Here is a 17,419-nt window from a genome sequence, read left to right on the forward strand (position 1 = left end):
AAGGGTGCTTTAAGTTTCCTGGTTTGTTTCTGACAATACTTCAGTGTGATCAACAGCTTGCCATGCTTGCTGCCATCACTGCTGTTGTTCGCCTGGAAATCCCCTTTACTTGGCGCCAGATTGAAACCACTGTTGTGAAGGGATTCTGCACCATGAGAGAGCTAGATTTCTGTGTACTTTCTTCGAGGCCAGCAGTGAATGCAATTCCTTCACTGCTATTACAAAACCCATCTCTCTCTCTTTCATTCCCTATCTCTTTGTGCTCTCTAATGATCTTGCATCTTGGTAAAGATCTTGCTTGTGTGCATTTTATGCCAATCTTTCACATTTATGAATTCTTATGCCCAATATTTGAATGGAAACTGCCTGTGTAAGTTTCTTGTCATGCAATTTCACCTGCTCCTCTTTGTGGCACTGCACAGTCACAATTGTGACATCACCACCAATGGTGGGAGGATGTAATTACAGTATGACAAGTTGGTATAGGCAGTTTCCATTATAATGATGGATAAAATAATTTATACTCATCCTTACTTTTATATTTCCATTGTGTGATGCTGCTTAGCCTTGACTTGTGGCTGTATAATTCGATTGGAAGTCTGTTCGTAATATATTAAATCTTGCATTTCCTGTCTATAAAACCTGACTTCATGTCAAATTCCACATCATAAATTACTACGGGATATTTCAACATTACGAATAGTCATGTCACCTTGACATCTTCCTGGCAGTGGTGACTCTGGAGCTGAGAGTCAGTCTCGTGTCTCTTAGTTCCTCAACCTAAGCAACTCTACTTATCTTGTTCCTAAGTGAACTTTAATAGCTAACGTTATGTATGTTATATTTGGTAAGCGGGGTGTACATTTCTTTGAGTACTTGTTGTTCTTGAAGATGCCATTAGATATTTTCATTGTGAAAGCGGGTTGCACTTTTATTTTCAATCATTTGTAAGATGTGGGTATCGCTGCAGGGCTAATATTTATTGCCCAACTCCAGTTGCTCTTGAGAAATTGGTGTAGGTCACCACTGTGAACTACGCTAGTCCATGTGGTGAAGATACTCGTACAGTGCAGTTGGATAGGAAGTTCCAGGATTTTGACCGAACAATAATAAAGGAACAGTGATATATTTCCAAATCAGGATGGTGTGTGACTTGGAGGCGGTGGTGCTCCTATGTGTCTGTTGCCCTTGTCCTTCCAGTTGATAGATGTCACAGGTTGGAGGATACTGTCAAAGCAGCCTTGGCAAGTTGTTAGAATGAACCTTATATATGGTATGCACTGCAGCCATGTTGCTGTGGTGATGGTGGGAGTGAATGTTTAAGATGATTGGGTTTTGTTTGAGCTGTTTGCTTTTCCTGGGTGGTGTCGAACTTTGATGTTGGAGCTGCACTTATCCAGGCAAGTGGAAAGTATTCCATCACACTCCTGACTTGTGCCAGTAGGTTGTGGAAAGGCTTTGGGGACTCAAGAGGTGAATCACTCATGACAGAATATCCACCTCTGACCTGTTCTTGTAGCAAAATTATTTGTGTGGTTGGTCCACTTAGGTTTCTGGTCAATGGTGACCCCTAGGATGATGATGGTGAGGAAATTTGACATTGGTAATGCCATTGAATGTGAGGAGAGGTGGTTAGATTTTCTTGTGTTGAAGATGGTCATTGTCTGGAACTTGTGTGGTGCAGATGTTATTTATCACTTAACAGCTCAAGTTTGGATGTTGTCTGGGTCTTGCTGAATGCATACCTGGACTGTTTCATTACCTGATATTTCTGAATAGGTTTGAAAACTGAAAATCATCAACAACTCTCCCCAATCCTGACCTTGATGGAAGGAAATCAATGACGGAGTAGCTGAAGGTCATTGGGTCTAGGACATAGTCCTGAGGAACTCCTGCAGTGATGTCCTTGGGCTAAGATGATTAGCTTCCGGTAGCTGCAATTATCTACCATTGAGCTGATGTGATTCCAGCCAGAGATGTGTTTTTTTGCCCCCTGATTCTTATTGACTTCAATTTTACTATGATTGCCTAGTGAAAGATATTGAGGGAGTGATCCAAAATACAGAGCGAGATAGACGCGCACAAGGACAGACCAGATACATGGAGGGAGAGAGAGAAAGAGCTCCTACACATGGACACACTTGCACATATGGGACACACTGGGACAGACAAACAGATATACGCAAAGCATGGACTTGGAGGGACACGTGCAGATCTGGGTAGGCCCAGAGACAGATGGGAGACACTGAAAGACCAGACCCAGAGACACCTAGGGACAGAAAGGACACAAGGGAGGAACTGCTTGAGGTTAATGATTCTTTCTGTGGAGGAAAGGAGAATGAGTCATTTCATTTTGTTCCATTCTTTCCTCTCTTTCACCCTCACCATTGTAAAGATTTAAGATCCAAACTGTGACGGGTTTCTACTATCCAGCAGATGTCTGTCCAGATGTAACCACCTTAAGCAGCATGTTTAAAAAATGGATTTGTCCTTTAGTGACAGTGTCACAAGGCATTTGCCCTTCATTTTTGAAAATATGACTTTTCAGCTTTCAAATGACTGGATGTTTTACAATTTGAAATGAGACAGAACAAACTACTTAAAAATACAAGGCCATCTTTCCAAAGTGAAGGTGAAAAAGCAAACAACTTACCTGAGGGAATTGTGAAGAGGAGGACATTTCCCTAAATTCAGAGACCTATCAAAACTCATCACTGTCTAAGGATTAAACACTAAAATGCAATGTGCTGGATATTGAAACAATGGCTTCCATAGACAGACCCACCCAAAATGGGTGAAGTATAACAGGCTATTATTCTGCAGCCACTGCAGAGAGATTGAAAGTGACACAGGGAGTGTCAAGAAAATTTTCAGCAGAGGAAACTGGCTGAAAAGCTGTGTTCCCTCCCCCTCCCTCTTTTGGAAAAAGTGTGTCATCCAGTTCGAGAAGTTAACTATCAGAAACCTATCAGCGAACCGGGATCTCTTAATAATTGCAACATCATCTACGTCTGACTGCATCCAAGGAACCAGCTGACCTAAATCAGCCACAATGTTTAAAACCTATGCGTCAGGGAAAATCAAAGGACATTTAACTGTATATTAACTCTTTTTATTGGATTCTAACTTCCCTTATTTCTAATACCTGTGTGTGTGATGTCGCATTTTTCTTTTCTTTTCTCAGGCTTAGTGTTTAATAAATTTGCTCTTTCATTGACTCAGGAAAACCTTGTTTGGTTGGCTCCTTATTGCTCATGGCATAAATAGTTAAATGCATTTTAATTTAGAAAAGGCATATCCTCATGAAAATTATATTTAAATCTTTGTTGTAACCAACCAAGAAGGTTAAATAGAGGGGAGCCTGTTCACTCCTCACCTGGTCATAACAAAAGATGCTGTATTTGAATACCTTGCTGTTACTGTGACACCAGGACTATGCAGAAGCAGTTGGAACGGCTTTATTTAACCCAGGCACCGCTTCTAAATTCTGGGAGCCAACTCGCCATGAGAATATTAGACTCTCAACGTAGCTGGGTATAAAGCAGAGAAAAACCATCACAGCACATTGGTTTTCTCCCCAGACTGCTATAAATATAAAGTTGGGTATGGCAAAAATTAAGGCAATGAGTATCCCACATACTCAGCATCAGCTCCAAGCCTTGTACACTTTGAGCATCTACAATCGCTGGATTGTTGGAAAAATATTTCGGAACAAGTCAAATGAAGAATCCAGTCTCTTGGGTTTAGGCAGTGTCGTATAACTTGAAATCCAGTGTACAGATTAGTGTACAGGTGGTCAGGAAGCAATTGTACAAAATTAAAGTATGAGTGCTTTATGTATGAGAATATTTAATTCATTTTAAAGAGAGTTTGATGTCAGTTACATCTGTACCTGATTCCCACTGCTATCACAGGTAATGTGTCTGTGTTTTACAGCAGAGAGTTTGCTACATTACAAAGGCTCCTTACAATGCATTTTTAAAACATTGGGTATTAAACTTCAAAAAGGAACGCCCTAGAAATCTGGAGGTTTGCATTGCGAAAAATATTGCTGTATGGAAATTGTTTGCCTGTTTAGATGTATTTGTGGAAAGGTGCTTCAGGTTAAGTTCATTTATATTGTGGAATCTTCCAAGCAGATTCTGTGCTAGCTAATAGCTTTCAAAAAAAATAGTGAAAATCTGTGCAACTTGTTGCCCTCATTCCAAATTGTCAATTTACAGGGTCCTGTTGCTTTATGGAGCGGCTCGGCAGGATTATCAGCGTATTCTTCTCTGGAGCTCGTTGAGGCACACTGCAACCTGGTTTTCAGCACTAGTGCCAGAAGTTGTAGTGCCACTGTGGCCCTCAATAGCAGCGAATGTCTCCACCCTTATGTCATATAATAATCCAAGAACCACCCACCTAATGACACCCATGCCACACCAACTGGAGTGTTTCAAGAAGGCAGACCAATACAAGCACCTTGAACAACTAGGGATAGGCAATGGTGTCCAATGCTAGAGAATGAACAAAAAATATGAAATTACAGTGACCTAATAAGCTTTTCTATTTGGATGGCTCATTTTAATTTGTATATGGAATTTAAACTACAATCAAAATACAAGACAGATTACCGAGTATCCCCATCCCCTAAGTGTTAGATGTCATAGCAGGGCTAGTTGTTATCTTAATATCATGAATTGTTTTTGTAATTGTTTCAAATGCAGCTTTCCTGTCCAAGCTGAATATTCTTTAGTAAAATTTCTGTGTCACTGGAGTTTTATGAGTACTTGAATTGATTGTCTTAATTTCGTAGTGAAATGAGATCTTCTGAAGTAAACACAGGCTAATCTAATACTCAAAAAGTAGGCTGCAAGTCTGCATTTGAAAGTGAACACAGAATTGATTTTTGAAAGAAAGCACCACAGATTGTGTAAAGCAATGCTATGATTATGATATTATCCGCAAAGGTACTATAATAGACTACAGTACAGGCTTGTTACTTAGCAACTGTTGGTACACCAATTAAGAGAAAGCTAAACATGCTGAACTATAGTTACCAGATTTTGTGAGGAAAATTATAGCAAAGTTCAGCTGACCTGTAGTTTGCCAGTGAGGGCAAAGGCTTGGTTTTATTTCTGTTTAGATGGTTGCTTAAGTTTTGGAGATGGATTACTTATTACATTTTGCAGTCTTTGTGTGTAATGTGTCTTTGGGAGAAAAAAAGTCAGCCAGCGATGCTCTTTTGTTCATGCCCAAAACAAGATTGGAATTTAAAGGCAAAGAGTTGGTGTAACAAAATATTCTATAATTTTGTATAAACAGGAGTGTTCTCTTCATCTCTGAAACTCTGTTTTGTATGCGATACGGATAAGAGAATGTTGTTCACCGATATTTATTTAAACTTTTATTCCTATTCCCCTTAAAATTCTAATGTTTTTTTTAACTAGGGTAAAGTTCTACAGATACTGGCAGCCCTCCAGTATTTCACCCGTTCTTCGTGTGACTCAAGATAAAGTGGGATAGGTTATTTGCAATGAAGGGCATTGCAGTTCAGATTTACCATATGCTCAATTGTTGTCTACCTGCATTTTCCAGCAATAGCAGAGGTTATACCACTGTTTATAATACTAGACAAGCAATTGTGAAGAGTTCAAATCCCACTGTAGCAAATTGCATCTGATTCATTTAATGTCCTGCAAGGAAGGAAACCTGTGGTTTCTACAATGTTTGACAAGCACATGACAGTTCCACACTCAATGACTGAGTATCCCTTTGAAGAAAGAAGTTGCTCTTCATCTCAGCTCTAAATGGCTGGCCGCTTATTCAGAGACAATGACCCTGTGATCTAGATTTCTTACACAGGGCAAACATTTTCTCAGTATCTACCCTATCCAGCCCCTTAATAATTTTATAAGCTTTAATTGGATCACATTTGGTAGAGTAATAGGGTAAAACTGTAGTTTTAATGGGAACTAGCAATCTGAACCAGCCTGGAGTAGTGAAAACATGAAAGAGCAGGTTTCAATGAGGAAGAAAACATGGTGCAAGAAAGATGATAAGGGGAGAAAACTGGGGTGTATGCTTTGTCCAGAAATTAATTAATTATTTTACTCATTGAGGATAAGGCTGGTATTGCTTTGATTGAAAAATAGTTTTAAAATGGATAAACAGCAGGATGTCTTTATTTGAATTGCCTGCATTTTAGGGCACGGTGTCCAAGCTCAGCCACCTGAATCCTGGCATTCAGGTTCCTGAAGCCCGATCACGTGTCTGTTTTTAATTTTTATTCAGCGGTTTGCCTAAATTAGTTTTGTAGTCCTGTAGGTTTGGAAAAAGTTCTTTGAAACTTTGTGAGGCCTGAGGCTTCATGGTATATACCTTTGCAGCCCTTAATGGCTGAAAAACTTGACACTCCTATTTTAGGGCACTTGATCAATGAGTTAGGTTTGAGGTTAATGTGTCAGGAAGATACTTTGAAGCTATTTTGAGGTAACGTCAAAACTTTATTTGTGTTTGTGAGATACTTGTTTTGATAGAAGTGGAGTAATTTGGGATGTGTTCATTTTTCCCTTTTTCTGACATATTGGGATTTGTTTGGAATGATAGAATTGGGTTCATGTTGATAAAATCGGGACATATAGTGTCTTCTATTGGTACTCAGTGTTTTTAGTAAGGGCTCCCTTTAAAATGGAAGTCCCAATCTGCGCACATTGTGACACAACATGGTGCACATGTTGTCCCTATGCTTGCTGACTTAAATTGACTCCTAATGTGGCACCACACTGTTTTCCCCCTTTGGTTTCAAATCCCTCTATGGCATGCTTGCCTAACCTTTTCACGTAGAGGGGCCACAATTAAATTTTTTCCTAACTGAAGGGGCCGATGAGCAAGTTTCAGCAAGATAAGGCTTGGCACACCATTAAACATGAATTTTAAAAAAAATTAATGTCAAAGCACTAAATTGATAATTTTAAAATATAGTATTAATAAAAATGACCATTGAAAAGTGCCAAGCAGAAGTTATCCAATAAAATCTTGTTTGCCTTTTCACTTAAGAAGAGTTAGAGAAACAGATTAGGTCCCAGGTTCTGGTCACCAGGGAATGGGTGGGGACCAGGCCTGAGTTAAGGTGTTGGGTTTAACTAACACTGACCATGCATTCGCCTCGGGTGGCGCACACTGTTGGCCTCGGTGGAATTCATACAAAAGCGGGGGTCGAAAGTGGGTTGCCTTTCACCCTGGGTTTTCCTTCTCTCGGCCTACTTTGTGGTAGCTTTTTGGGGAGAGAGGAGGGCAGGATGTGTGTCTCTCCCCGGTCCACACTCAATCTCAAGGTTCATGCTGTCGCTTGCACCCACGCACACAGTCTCACTCACACAACCAACCGGGAAGTTTGGACATCGTGCCGCCGAAGAGGTATTCAGGAGCCTGTGAAAAGACACTCTTCCTCACTCCTCTCTGCTTGGGACTCCAGCTGCCCTGTGCGGGCAGGGGGCTGGACTGGCGCTGTTGCTGCAATTGTTGTTCCTCGTGGCCTCTGCTACCTTGACCGCAGTGCTTGCTCCTTTAGGGGACGGGCACCTAATGGGACCGTGAAAGAGACCACAGCCAAAGGCTGAGAGAACAAAAGAGAAGCCATTCACCTTCACATTGCTTGCTGGTTCTCCAATCAGAAACTGTTTCTCTCCCAAATTTGCTTCTAGGCTCACTGATGAGCCTATCAACAGCAAACATGGGAGAGAAACAGCCTGTGATTGGAGGAGCAGCTTCTTGCAGCACCCTTTGTTGAACTTAACTGTAATTTGAACAGTGTCTTCATGGACCAGATACAGGGGCGTGGCTTGGTGGGTCGGGTCGTGGCCTGTGAGCCATGTGTTGGACAAGCCTGCTCTATGGCCACCCTGCATCGTCTGCCCAATTCCCCCCAAATTCTCTGTAACCTCCCATAATCCTCCAAGATCACCGCACTCGTACAACTTTGAGCTCTTGCACTTCCCTGATTTTCATTGCTCCCCCAATGCAGCTGCCTTGGCCCTAATCTCTGGATTCACTTTCTAAAACTCTCTGCCGCCTACTTTTTCTTTTTCTTGAGGATGCTCCTTACAACCTACCTCTTTGACCAAACCTTTGGGCAAGTGACCTTATACCACCGCCTGTGACTTGGTGTCAAATTTTATTAACCCTCCTGTGAAGCACCGTAACGTTTCGCTAACAGCACTATGTGGATGCAAGTTGTAAGATAGTTTTCTGCTGATATTGCATACCCAATTTGTAAATTATTGAATGGGCCAATGGAGAACTTAGGTACTTTTTTAACTTGGCACTTTACCACACCTGGCGCAAAATACACTGAGCTTGAAATTCCATACGGGAGGTGATCCAAAACAGGAAATGACAGTTGCCTTGGGAATCATATCGCTGACGACTGCTGCTACTTAAACATTGATGGCCATCTGAAAATGCTTTGCAATACTTGTAGTATGAAAATTACAGTAATATGGCAGCAGATGACTAATGATCATTTATTTTGATGGGGATAAATTTCAATTGATGCGGAGCTTAATAAGAACGCAAGAACACAGGAGTGGATCATATGACCTGTTGAGTCTGTTCTGCCATTCAACATGATCATGGCTGATCTTGGGCTTCAATTCATTTTCCTGCCAGCTCCCCATATCCCTTAATTCCCTGAGAGACTTAAAAATCTGTCTATCCCAGGCTTAATGATGGAGCATCCACAACCCTCTGGGGTAGAGAATTCCAAAGGTTCACAACCATTTGAATGAAGAAATTTCTCTTCATCTCCGTTCCAAATCATGGGCCTCTTATCCTGAGACTGTGCCCTCATGTTTTGGACTCCCCAACCAGTGGAAACAATCTCTCAGCATTGACTAATTGAACATAAACTTAAAGCACTCATTTTCAAATTTTGTCTCAGGTCTTCCTGTAAATATTGGCACTCTCCCAATGATCCTTTTTGGAAGTGTTTCCAGCTGGTTCCCTTCCCTGACCTCTGGTTTTGTGGTTCCCATATGTGGACAACACTAACCCTTCTGGTGGCTTGGCTTTTGGTTTCTTGCCATTCGTCCTATTTACTGATGACTCAGGGTTACTGATTGGCATTGTTTACTTGGTTGCTTTCTGATTTTTTTTGGGGGTATCCATATTCAGTGTGAAAGCTGAATACAGCATACCTATCCACCCCAACTGCGCCAAACTGCCTTTTTGCAATCTTTGAGAAACATAAAAGAGGACCTTGAGCCACATTTAACTCTCACAGGGCTTTGTTAGTGGCCATTGAAGGTAACTACATGCCTCAAATTTTATGCATATTGGTCATTTCTGTTGAAGGTAGTGGCATTTGCAACATTGCCCAGATGCACTGAAAGTTTGCAATCAGCTGGTCACGTTATGTTTCGCAAGACTTCTGACTTCATTACTTATGATATGTCCCCAGTATGGCAAAAGGCAAAACCTTTGGCATTCCACAGGATTGTTGGATTCTCTAAAGCGTAGGGAACCGTTGACAGAACCCATGTGTCTGAAGCACCATTGCATACATCATCAAGAAGGAGTACCATTTGTTAAGTGAGATGAACATTTGCAATGCCTGATTCTGGATCTCAAATGTCAATGCAGCTCACTAGGGAAATGCAAATGATGCCTTTGGCATTAGCACTCAACTGTGGATGACTCCTTTACCAGAGCATGGCAAGTATCCTGATGGATCTTGGATGGTGAGGCCTAGCCACTGACTTCCTACTGAAGGACAAATAGTATTGCACAGGAAAGGTATAACTGCATACAGTAAGTAGTGGAAAGCATGGTAGTGGTGCTGAAATCAGGTTTCCAGTGCCTGAACAGATTGTGGGTGGGTCGGTACTCGCCTAGCAAAGTGGTGAGGATTATGGTCGTTTGCTGTGCATAGCACAACTTCCCCATACTGAAAGGATTGTCCCTCAAGCAGCAAGATGTGATGCCTGTGGAAATTGCTGATCTGGAGGCTCACAATCCAGATGTTCCTGGAGCCATGGTTTGTGCTGTCCCTATGGCTGCAAAGGTTAGGGTGGCTAAAGCGTTGCTGGTGGCTCAGTTATTTGGAAAACAGTGAAAGTGGCGGCATGCCTCATTCCATCCTCTTCCCCAGGAAAGCAAAATTGATTAACAGTGAACTTTTATTGCAGCATCATAAACAAGTGCGATATTTAGTGGGAAAAGCTAAATAAGAATTGAGATTATCGGGCATATTTTACTCTGGAAACAAAGTTGTGACATGGCTGATAATTGAAGTTTTCAAACTGCCCCAAATGACTTCTGAATAAATGATTTAAGGGAAGCAGCAACAATAATATAATTAAAATAATCACGTGATACATAAATAATAACACAACATTAATTGAACACTGCTTTTTAAAAACTGCTTATGCACTGCCTTTTTATTAAAAGTTCCATTGCAGTTAAACTAACTTTCTACAGTTATTGTAATTTCAGGACACTTTTTTTTGCCTCTAAGTAACAGTCCTCACTCGCCATGTTATCAGGTCAGATTTTTTTCTTGGTCAGCTCCTGATGCCCTGCAGAGGGTGCCATTCAGTTTCCATCTCTCTTCCCCTGCACAAAATATCACTGAGATTAAATGGGCAAGACCAAGTCTTAACTGACAGGTGACAGTTTGTTGCCTTTCTGCAACAAATTCTGGCCTAAGATTTCTTACACTTTCAAAAATCATCAACTGGTCTTTATTTTATTTGATGTTGAAAATTGCAGTTAATATTTTTAGCATGGTAGAACACCGATGTGCTTGTAAAATAATATTGTACTTTTAGGGAAGGATTTGATATGAATTGTGACGGTACTTATGTTTTATTTATGTTACAGATCAGGATATGGTTACACATCCCTGCTGTTATGCAGCATGTTATACCCTTTAGAACTTATGTTATAAGGTGAGTGAAAAGATTCATTACATTTGGGATAGCTTTATATTCATAATTGATCTTTGAACATTTCACTAAAAATATACCAAAAATTTGTATTTTTTATTTGGAAAGAGATTAAGGTTCATATTCAAAAAATAATTCTAGTTTACATTTCTTTTACATGTTCAAATCTAGGTATTTGTGTAAACTTTCAGACCAGGAATTGCGGCAAAGTGCAGCACGCAACATGGCTGATTTGATGTGGAGTACGGTTAAGGAACCCTTGGATACGGCACTGTGTTTTGACAAAGAAAGTTTGGATCTTGCATTCAAGTACTTCATGTCACCAACTCTAACTATGAGGTTGGCTGGACTGAGTCAGATTACAGTAAGTTGTCAGCTTGTAAATGTTGATTAGCTAACTGAAAACTGACTTTTTGTGACATACAATTGGTTCTGGCTAGTTGTTGCATTTTTTTATTCGTGCCAAAATTTGCTACTTTTAAAAAATGCTGCTTTTATTTAGAATTACATAGAATCTGTAGCACGGATACAGCCTAACTGGTCCATTCAAGTGTTTATGCTCCATTCAAGCCTCCATGCCACCCCACCCCCACCCCATCTAACGCTATCAGCATTATCTAGCCCTTTCTCCATCCATGTTTATTGAACTTCCGCTTAAATACTTTTATGTTATTTATCTCAACTATATTTTCTGGTAAAGAGTTCCCCATTCTACCCACTCTGGGTAAAGTTTCTCCTGAATCCCTTTTGGATTTATTAGTGCCTATCTTTATATTTTGGTTTCTTCCAGAAACATCTTCATCTACCTTATCAAACCCTTTCATAAACTTAAAGACTTCTAATGGCTTACTCCTCAGCCTTTTTTCTGGAGTAAAGATCCCCAGCTCAGCCTTCCTTGATAAGTATATTCTCTCTGTTCTCCTACCATCTTCAAGAATCTTTTTTGTACCTTCTCCAATGTTTCCATATCTTTTTTACAATATGGTGATCAGAACTGTGCATAGTATTCAGGTGTGGTTTAACTAAAGTTCGATACAGGTTAACAATTTCTCTGCTTTTCAACTACATCCCTCGAGAAATGAATTCCATTTTTTTTGTTGCTTTATTGTTCTGTATTGCTACTTTTACTGGTTTGTGTATTTGTATCTCTAAGTACTTTTGTTCATCTATACCATTTAGATTCCTATTTTTCAAGTAGTGTGTGGCCTCCTTATTTTTCCTACCAAATCACACCACCTCACACTTGCCTATTGAAATTCATTTGCCAATACATGCCCATTCTGAAAGTTTATTAATATCTTTATATTTTGTTAGAAGTCTTGTGCAGTATTAACTAAGCCTTGCAATTTAGTGTTGTCCACAAATTTTGAAATTTTACTTCTGATTTCAGAATCCAAATCACTTATGCCTATTTTCAACGTACAATTATCGTTTATCTTGATTGTTACTGACAAGCTGTACCTACACCTGTTCTAACTTTCCACATTAAGGTTTCCAAATTATTTCAGTGTCTGATGAAAATTTAAATAAAAGCAGATGAATTGTTTAAAGTTAATGAAGTGAATTACTTTCGGGTTCTTCTGCTCTACCAATGTATTCAGTGAGAGAGGCGGGTAAACCCTGGAATAATGGCTTAAATGGTCCTTACTCTGTTTTTCTAGGGTTTTTTTCAATTCTTACATGGAAGTTATGGCAGATGTTAAGTATTAAAGCTAACTATTTCATTTGACAAAACCTGGAAGAGTAGGCATTGGTTCAGCTGGAATACAAGTACCTTTTTAAAATAAGAATATAAGCAGGATCTTGTTTCTCCTTGTTTTTTGAGTACTGTGTACAGTATTGGTCACCATATTTAAGGAAGGATGTAAATGCATTGGAAGCAGTTCAGAGAAGGTTTACCAGACTAATACCTGGAATGGGTGGGTTGTCTTATGAGGAAAAGTTGGACAGACTAGGCTTGTATCCGCTGGAGTTCAGAAGAGTAAGAGGCGACTTGATTGAAAGATATAAGATCCTGAGGAGCCTTGACAGGGTGGAGGTGGAGAGGATGTTTCCTGTTGTGAAAGAATCTAGAACTAGGGGTCACTGTTTAAAAATGAGGGGCCGCCCATTTAAAACAGAGATGAGGAGAAATTTTTTCACTCAGAGAGTCGAGAGTCTTTGGCACTCTTCCTCAAAAGGTGGTGGAAGCAGAGTCTTTCTTTTTAAGAGGTGGATAGATTCTTGGTAAGTAGGGGTTGGCAAGGTTATCGGCGGTAAGTAGGTTGCAGATTTCAGGTTACTATCAGATCAACCATGATCTTATTAAATGGCGAAGCAGGCTCGAGGGGCTGAATAGCCTACTCCTGCTCCTTGTTCGTATGTACTTTCAACATGTTCCGTATTTTAATGAAAATTTAAGTAGTGCTGATACAGGAATAGAGAGCTTTTCCATATTCAATCCTAAATTGAGGTTTTTTTCCTTTGCTTATGTTCAATAACATTTTACAATACTACTGTCATGTCATAGATAGAAAATGCATTTGCAGTTTATGATGAATTATGCTTCATGGGGAAAGATCTACTATGATATTTCTTTTAAGAAATGCTTTGCTTTCTAGTCTGCTGTCCATTGAACTCCTTACTTTATACCCTTTCCCTTTGACTCAGCTGTACTAATCAATGAACTTTGCCTTTTCAATAAACTTATGTTTTTGATTTACAAATCAGTGCAAAGTGGCTGTAAAATAAACTAGAAAAATCAATTTCCATTTTTTTCACCCAACAGAATCAACTTCACACATTCAATGATGTTTGTAATAATGAATCTTTGGTGTCAGACACTGAAACGTAAGTAATGGTGTTTTTAACTTTTATTAGAGAGATGACTCTTAAAATCAAATACAAATTTGAGGAAAAAGAATTATGCTTGTTTTCTAACCAAATGTCCCTGAGGATTCTGAAAGAAAACCAATTATACAGTACTGGGCAGGTGGGAAAATAGGGAGAAGAAAGAAAACTTTTTGTGTAAACTTTTTCCCTTTATCTTCTGTCACACAGGTCAATTGCAAAAGAACTAGCAGACTGGCTAATTCATAATAGTGTTGTTGAACATATCTTTGGACCAAATTTGCACATTGAGGTTTGTGTGGAACGCTCTTTCTTCCCCTCCAATGAGTTTGCAAAATCTGTTTTTACCTTTCTCAAATCTTGCATTATTGGTTTGCAGATCATCAAACAATGCCAAGTCATCCTTAACTTTCTGGCTGCAGAAGGAAGACTTAGCACACAGCATATAGACTGTATTTGGGCAGCAGCACAGGTACTAATGAACTAAATTTGTACTGTTGTTGACTTTTGTTGCTTAAACCATAGGGGGTAAAGTAGAATGCAAATGCCACAAAATTTTTAAAGAAAAAACTGAGAAACCTATTTTAATGTTTCCTTTGGAGGGTATTTCTGAAGTAAGTAACTTGCACAGGTAATGTTTTAGTTTTAATATCTATGTTGTATGGGATCACTAGACAAACATCAAAACCTACTAAGAGACTAAAAAGTTATTTAAATTTTTAGTTTCATTAAAAATTGGCCTTAATTTGTACATGTTAGTGTAATTTAGGTGAAGGTTTTCCCTTTAATAAAAGATTCCCACCTGCACACTCATGTATGCGCATATTTATACAAACACTAAGGAAAAAGTTTTGAAGACCCTTTGGATTACATTCACTAAGTCAAAGCTGACTCTATTTGGTAACACTTATGATTTTATTTGGGCAGATGAGGCTTACATTACGGTATTTGAATAGTTTGAAAAGAATAATTGAGGAATGCATTACCCATTACTGTCCTTTGCATAGGATATCCTATTGCCTATTTCCCATTCCTCCAACTCTCATGCGTATCTGCATCTGATTGGATTGGTGCCCTTCTCGACAGCAAATGTCGCAAACCTACTAGGGTATACCTCAGAAACCAGAACTGCAGAAAGATCCAAATCTTTCATAACCCCCTTTTTATCCAGCCAGGAGCCTGGCAAGGTCTGTGGCCAGCTGTTCCTAGCCTTAGCTTCTTTATTGAGAGTCCCCACATGCAATCTTTCTCCTTAATGTCATGAAGTAATCTTGGAATGTTAATGGACTAAATTTTCCTAGGTGGGTGATCTACATGTATTACCTCAAGAATTGTGTACAGTGGGCAGCAGGGCCACATTAACATTTCAGTTATATATTGACATTTTTCCAGATCCATTTTTAGTATTGTTTTTCACATTGTTTGTTACCAGTAAAGGATCTGCTTGACAGTAAACACATGAGTCTATATTTTATTATATATGTTCTTATATGTTTGACATATGAAAATATGTTTGGCAGTTTAACACTAAGTCATGTATTGTTTGGGTTAAAAAGAAACTTTTGTAATTTTCCCATCACCTTTTCAATTCTAACTTCTTTTGGGCAATACCTTCATGCCATTCTAGGTTTATTTTGGTTTGGTTCTAATGAATGTTTGCTCTCTAATTTCTCAGTTGCTTTTGAGCTTTGGATCTTACTACCAATATTTTTCTGGAACTATTTGCTGTATTTGTTTGTTTATTTCTAATGTTGCACCAACTCCAGAGGTGCAATATTTGTCCCAGATTTAGAAAAATGGCTCAATGCTATCACCTGATCGAAGGGCTATTTTTAGTGGTAATTGAAAATTATCCTTCTTATTTGCTTTTTGAAAATATTAATTTGAGGGAATTGAGGAACTCATGTAATATTTAATCACATGATCATCTCTAATATCGCCATTCACTGATTCTTCTTATTTTGTTTGAACTTTTTGACACATTTTCTCTTTCTTCTCCCCCACAGTTGAAGCACTGTAGTCGGTACATCCATGATTTGTTCCCTTCTCTTATTAAGCACCTGGACCCTGTACCACTCCGTCACCTTCTTAATCTAGTATCTGCTCTTCACCCAAGTGTGCACACAGAACAGGTAAGACACCTGCATGGATGTGTCCAACATTTCTATAATAGACATGGATCTTTCACTCTTTCTATATTGCTCATTTTTGCTGTCACTCTCGGACCACACAGATGAACAGAAAACAATTTTATTATATGAGCAAGAGCAATGGAGTTCTCTGGGTGGCTTGACCTTCAACCAGTCGTACCGGAAATTTTATTATCTGGTCATTTATCCTATTGTGGGACCTTGCTGTGCACAAAGCGGTTAGAATATGGAACATGGTACTATGAGGGGTAGTTGAGGCAAGCAATATAAATACATTTCAGGAAGGGGAAGCTGGAAAAGCATGTGAGGAAGAAAGGAATAGAAGATAATGCTGGTAGGGTTGGATGAAGAGTGGTGGGGAGGAGACTTTTGGGGCATAAAAGCCTTCATAAACTAGTTGGGCCAAATGATCTCTGTGTTGTCTAGTTGATTTAAGTATGTTAATTTCTTCTACATGCATGTTGCTGCCTCTAACCATAAGAGTGTTTGGTGCCTGGACATGGGTATGGGATGAAGGCACTACAGGAAGGACAACAAGTGGTGGAAGAGTGAACCAGGATATCATGAAAGGAATGGCCATTTCAGAAAACACAGAAGGGAAGGGACATAATGCTTGGTGATAGGATTATTGAGCTGATAGAAAGGATAGAAGGTAATCGAAAGTATGAAAAGTGTGCGGACAAGAGGGAATCCATTATAGTTGTGAAGTGGGGGTAGGGGCATAGGAAATGGGTGAGAACAGAAGCATGGGAAATAGGATAGATCAACTGAAGGTCTTGTCTACTGCTGCAAAAAGGAATCCTTTTGAGAAAGGAAGACATCTCAGAAACTCTACAATGGAAAGTGGTATTATCAAAGCAAATGTGATGGAGAAACTGGGGGCGAAATTTTCCCAAATTTGCACTAAGTGCAGTAGCAAGCTGCCAAAATGGCGTCCTACCTTTTGGTGGCGGGTTTTCACATCATATCAACCAAAATCCGCCTCATTGTTTATGCACTCCTGGGAGCCATTTCCTCGGTGGGCAGGCTCTCATTCGCTCTCCCGCCATCACCCTGCCGTTGCATCATGCCGGGCGGCACGTTTAAAGGCCAGCTGCCAGCTCACCACTGCTGGCCAGGAGACATGATCAGCAAAAAAAAAAAGACAGTAGCCCCCCACAGTTTAATGACGGGTCCTTCGAGCTGGATGCTGTGGAGGCCTGCCGAGATGTCCTGTACCCCTGCTCTGGCTGCAGGATAGAAAACAATGTGACCAATCCGCCTTGGGAGGCGGTGGCAGCAGTGGTCAGCACCAACGCCCTTCAGAAGAAGACAGCTACCTATTGCCACAAGAGGATACATGATCTCCTCCCTTCTGCCAGGGTGAGTTACTCTTTTCATCACTCTCAATTCTCCCACTCACAAACCCAGCACACATCCACAGGCCCCTCACTCAATGCCAGTTCAAGGGCATTCACACTCTCACACACACTTTCATTGTCCTCAGCCCATCCATGGGACCACTCACCACCC

General features: G+C 39.9%; 1 protein-coding gene across 6 annotated transcripts in view; it reads left to right on the forward strand.

Moving 5' to 3' along the window:
* The window catches only part of usp34 (ubiquitin specific peptidase 34), a 269,588-nt gene that overhangs the window by 52,062 nt on the left and 200,107 nt on the right, over window positions 1-17,419 (forward strand). For 5 of the 6 annotated variants that reach the window (XM_041211861.1, XM_041211887.1, XM_041211870.1 and 2 more), the window contains exons 6-11: window positions 10,864-10,931; window positions 11,100-11,292; window positions 13,696-13,757; window positions 13,968-14,049; window positions 14,137-14,229; window positions 15,764-15,889. In XM_041211861.1, coding sequence (XP_041067795.1) covers window positions 10,864-10,931; window positions 11,100-11,292; window positions 13,696-13,757; window positions 13,968-14,049; window positions 14,137-14,229; window positions 15,764-15,889 — 624 coding nt within the window. Of the gene's footprint in view, window positions 1-10,863; window positions 10,932-11,099; window positions 11,293-13,695; window positions 13,758-13,967; window positions 14,050-14,136; window positions 14,230-15,763; window positions 15,890-17,419 lie in introns of those variants that run through there. The other variant, XM_041211894.1, reaches the window with a different exon arrangement.

Source organism: Carcharodon carcharias, chromosome 2, assembly GCF_017639515.1.
Source record: "Carcharodon carcharias isolate sCarCar2 chromosome 2, sCarCar2.pri, whole genome shotgun sequence".
NCBI classification, from domain to species: Eukaryota; Metazoa; Chordata; class Chondrichthyes; order Lamniformes; family Lamnidae; genus Carcharodon; species Carcharodon carcharias.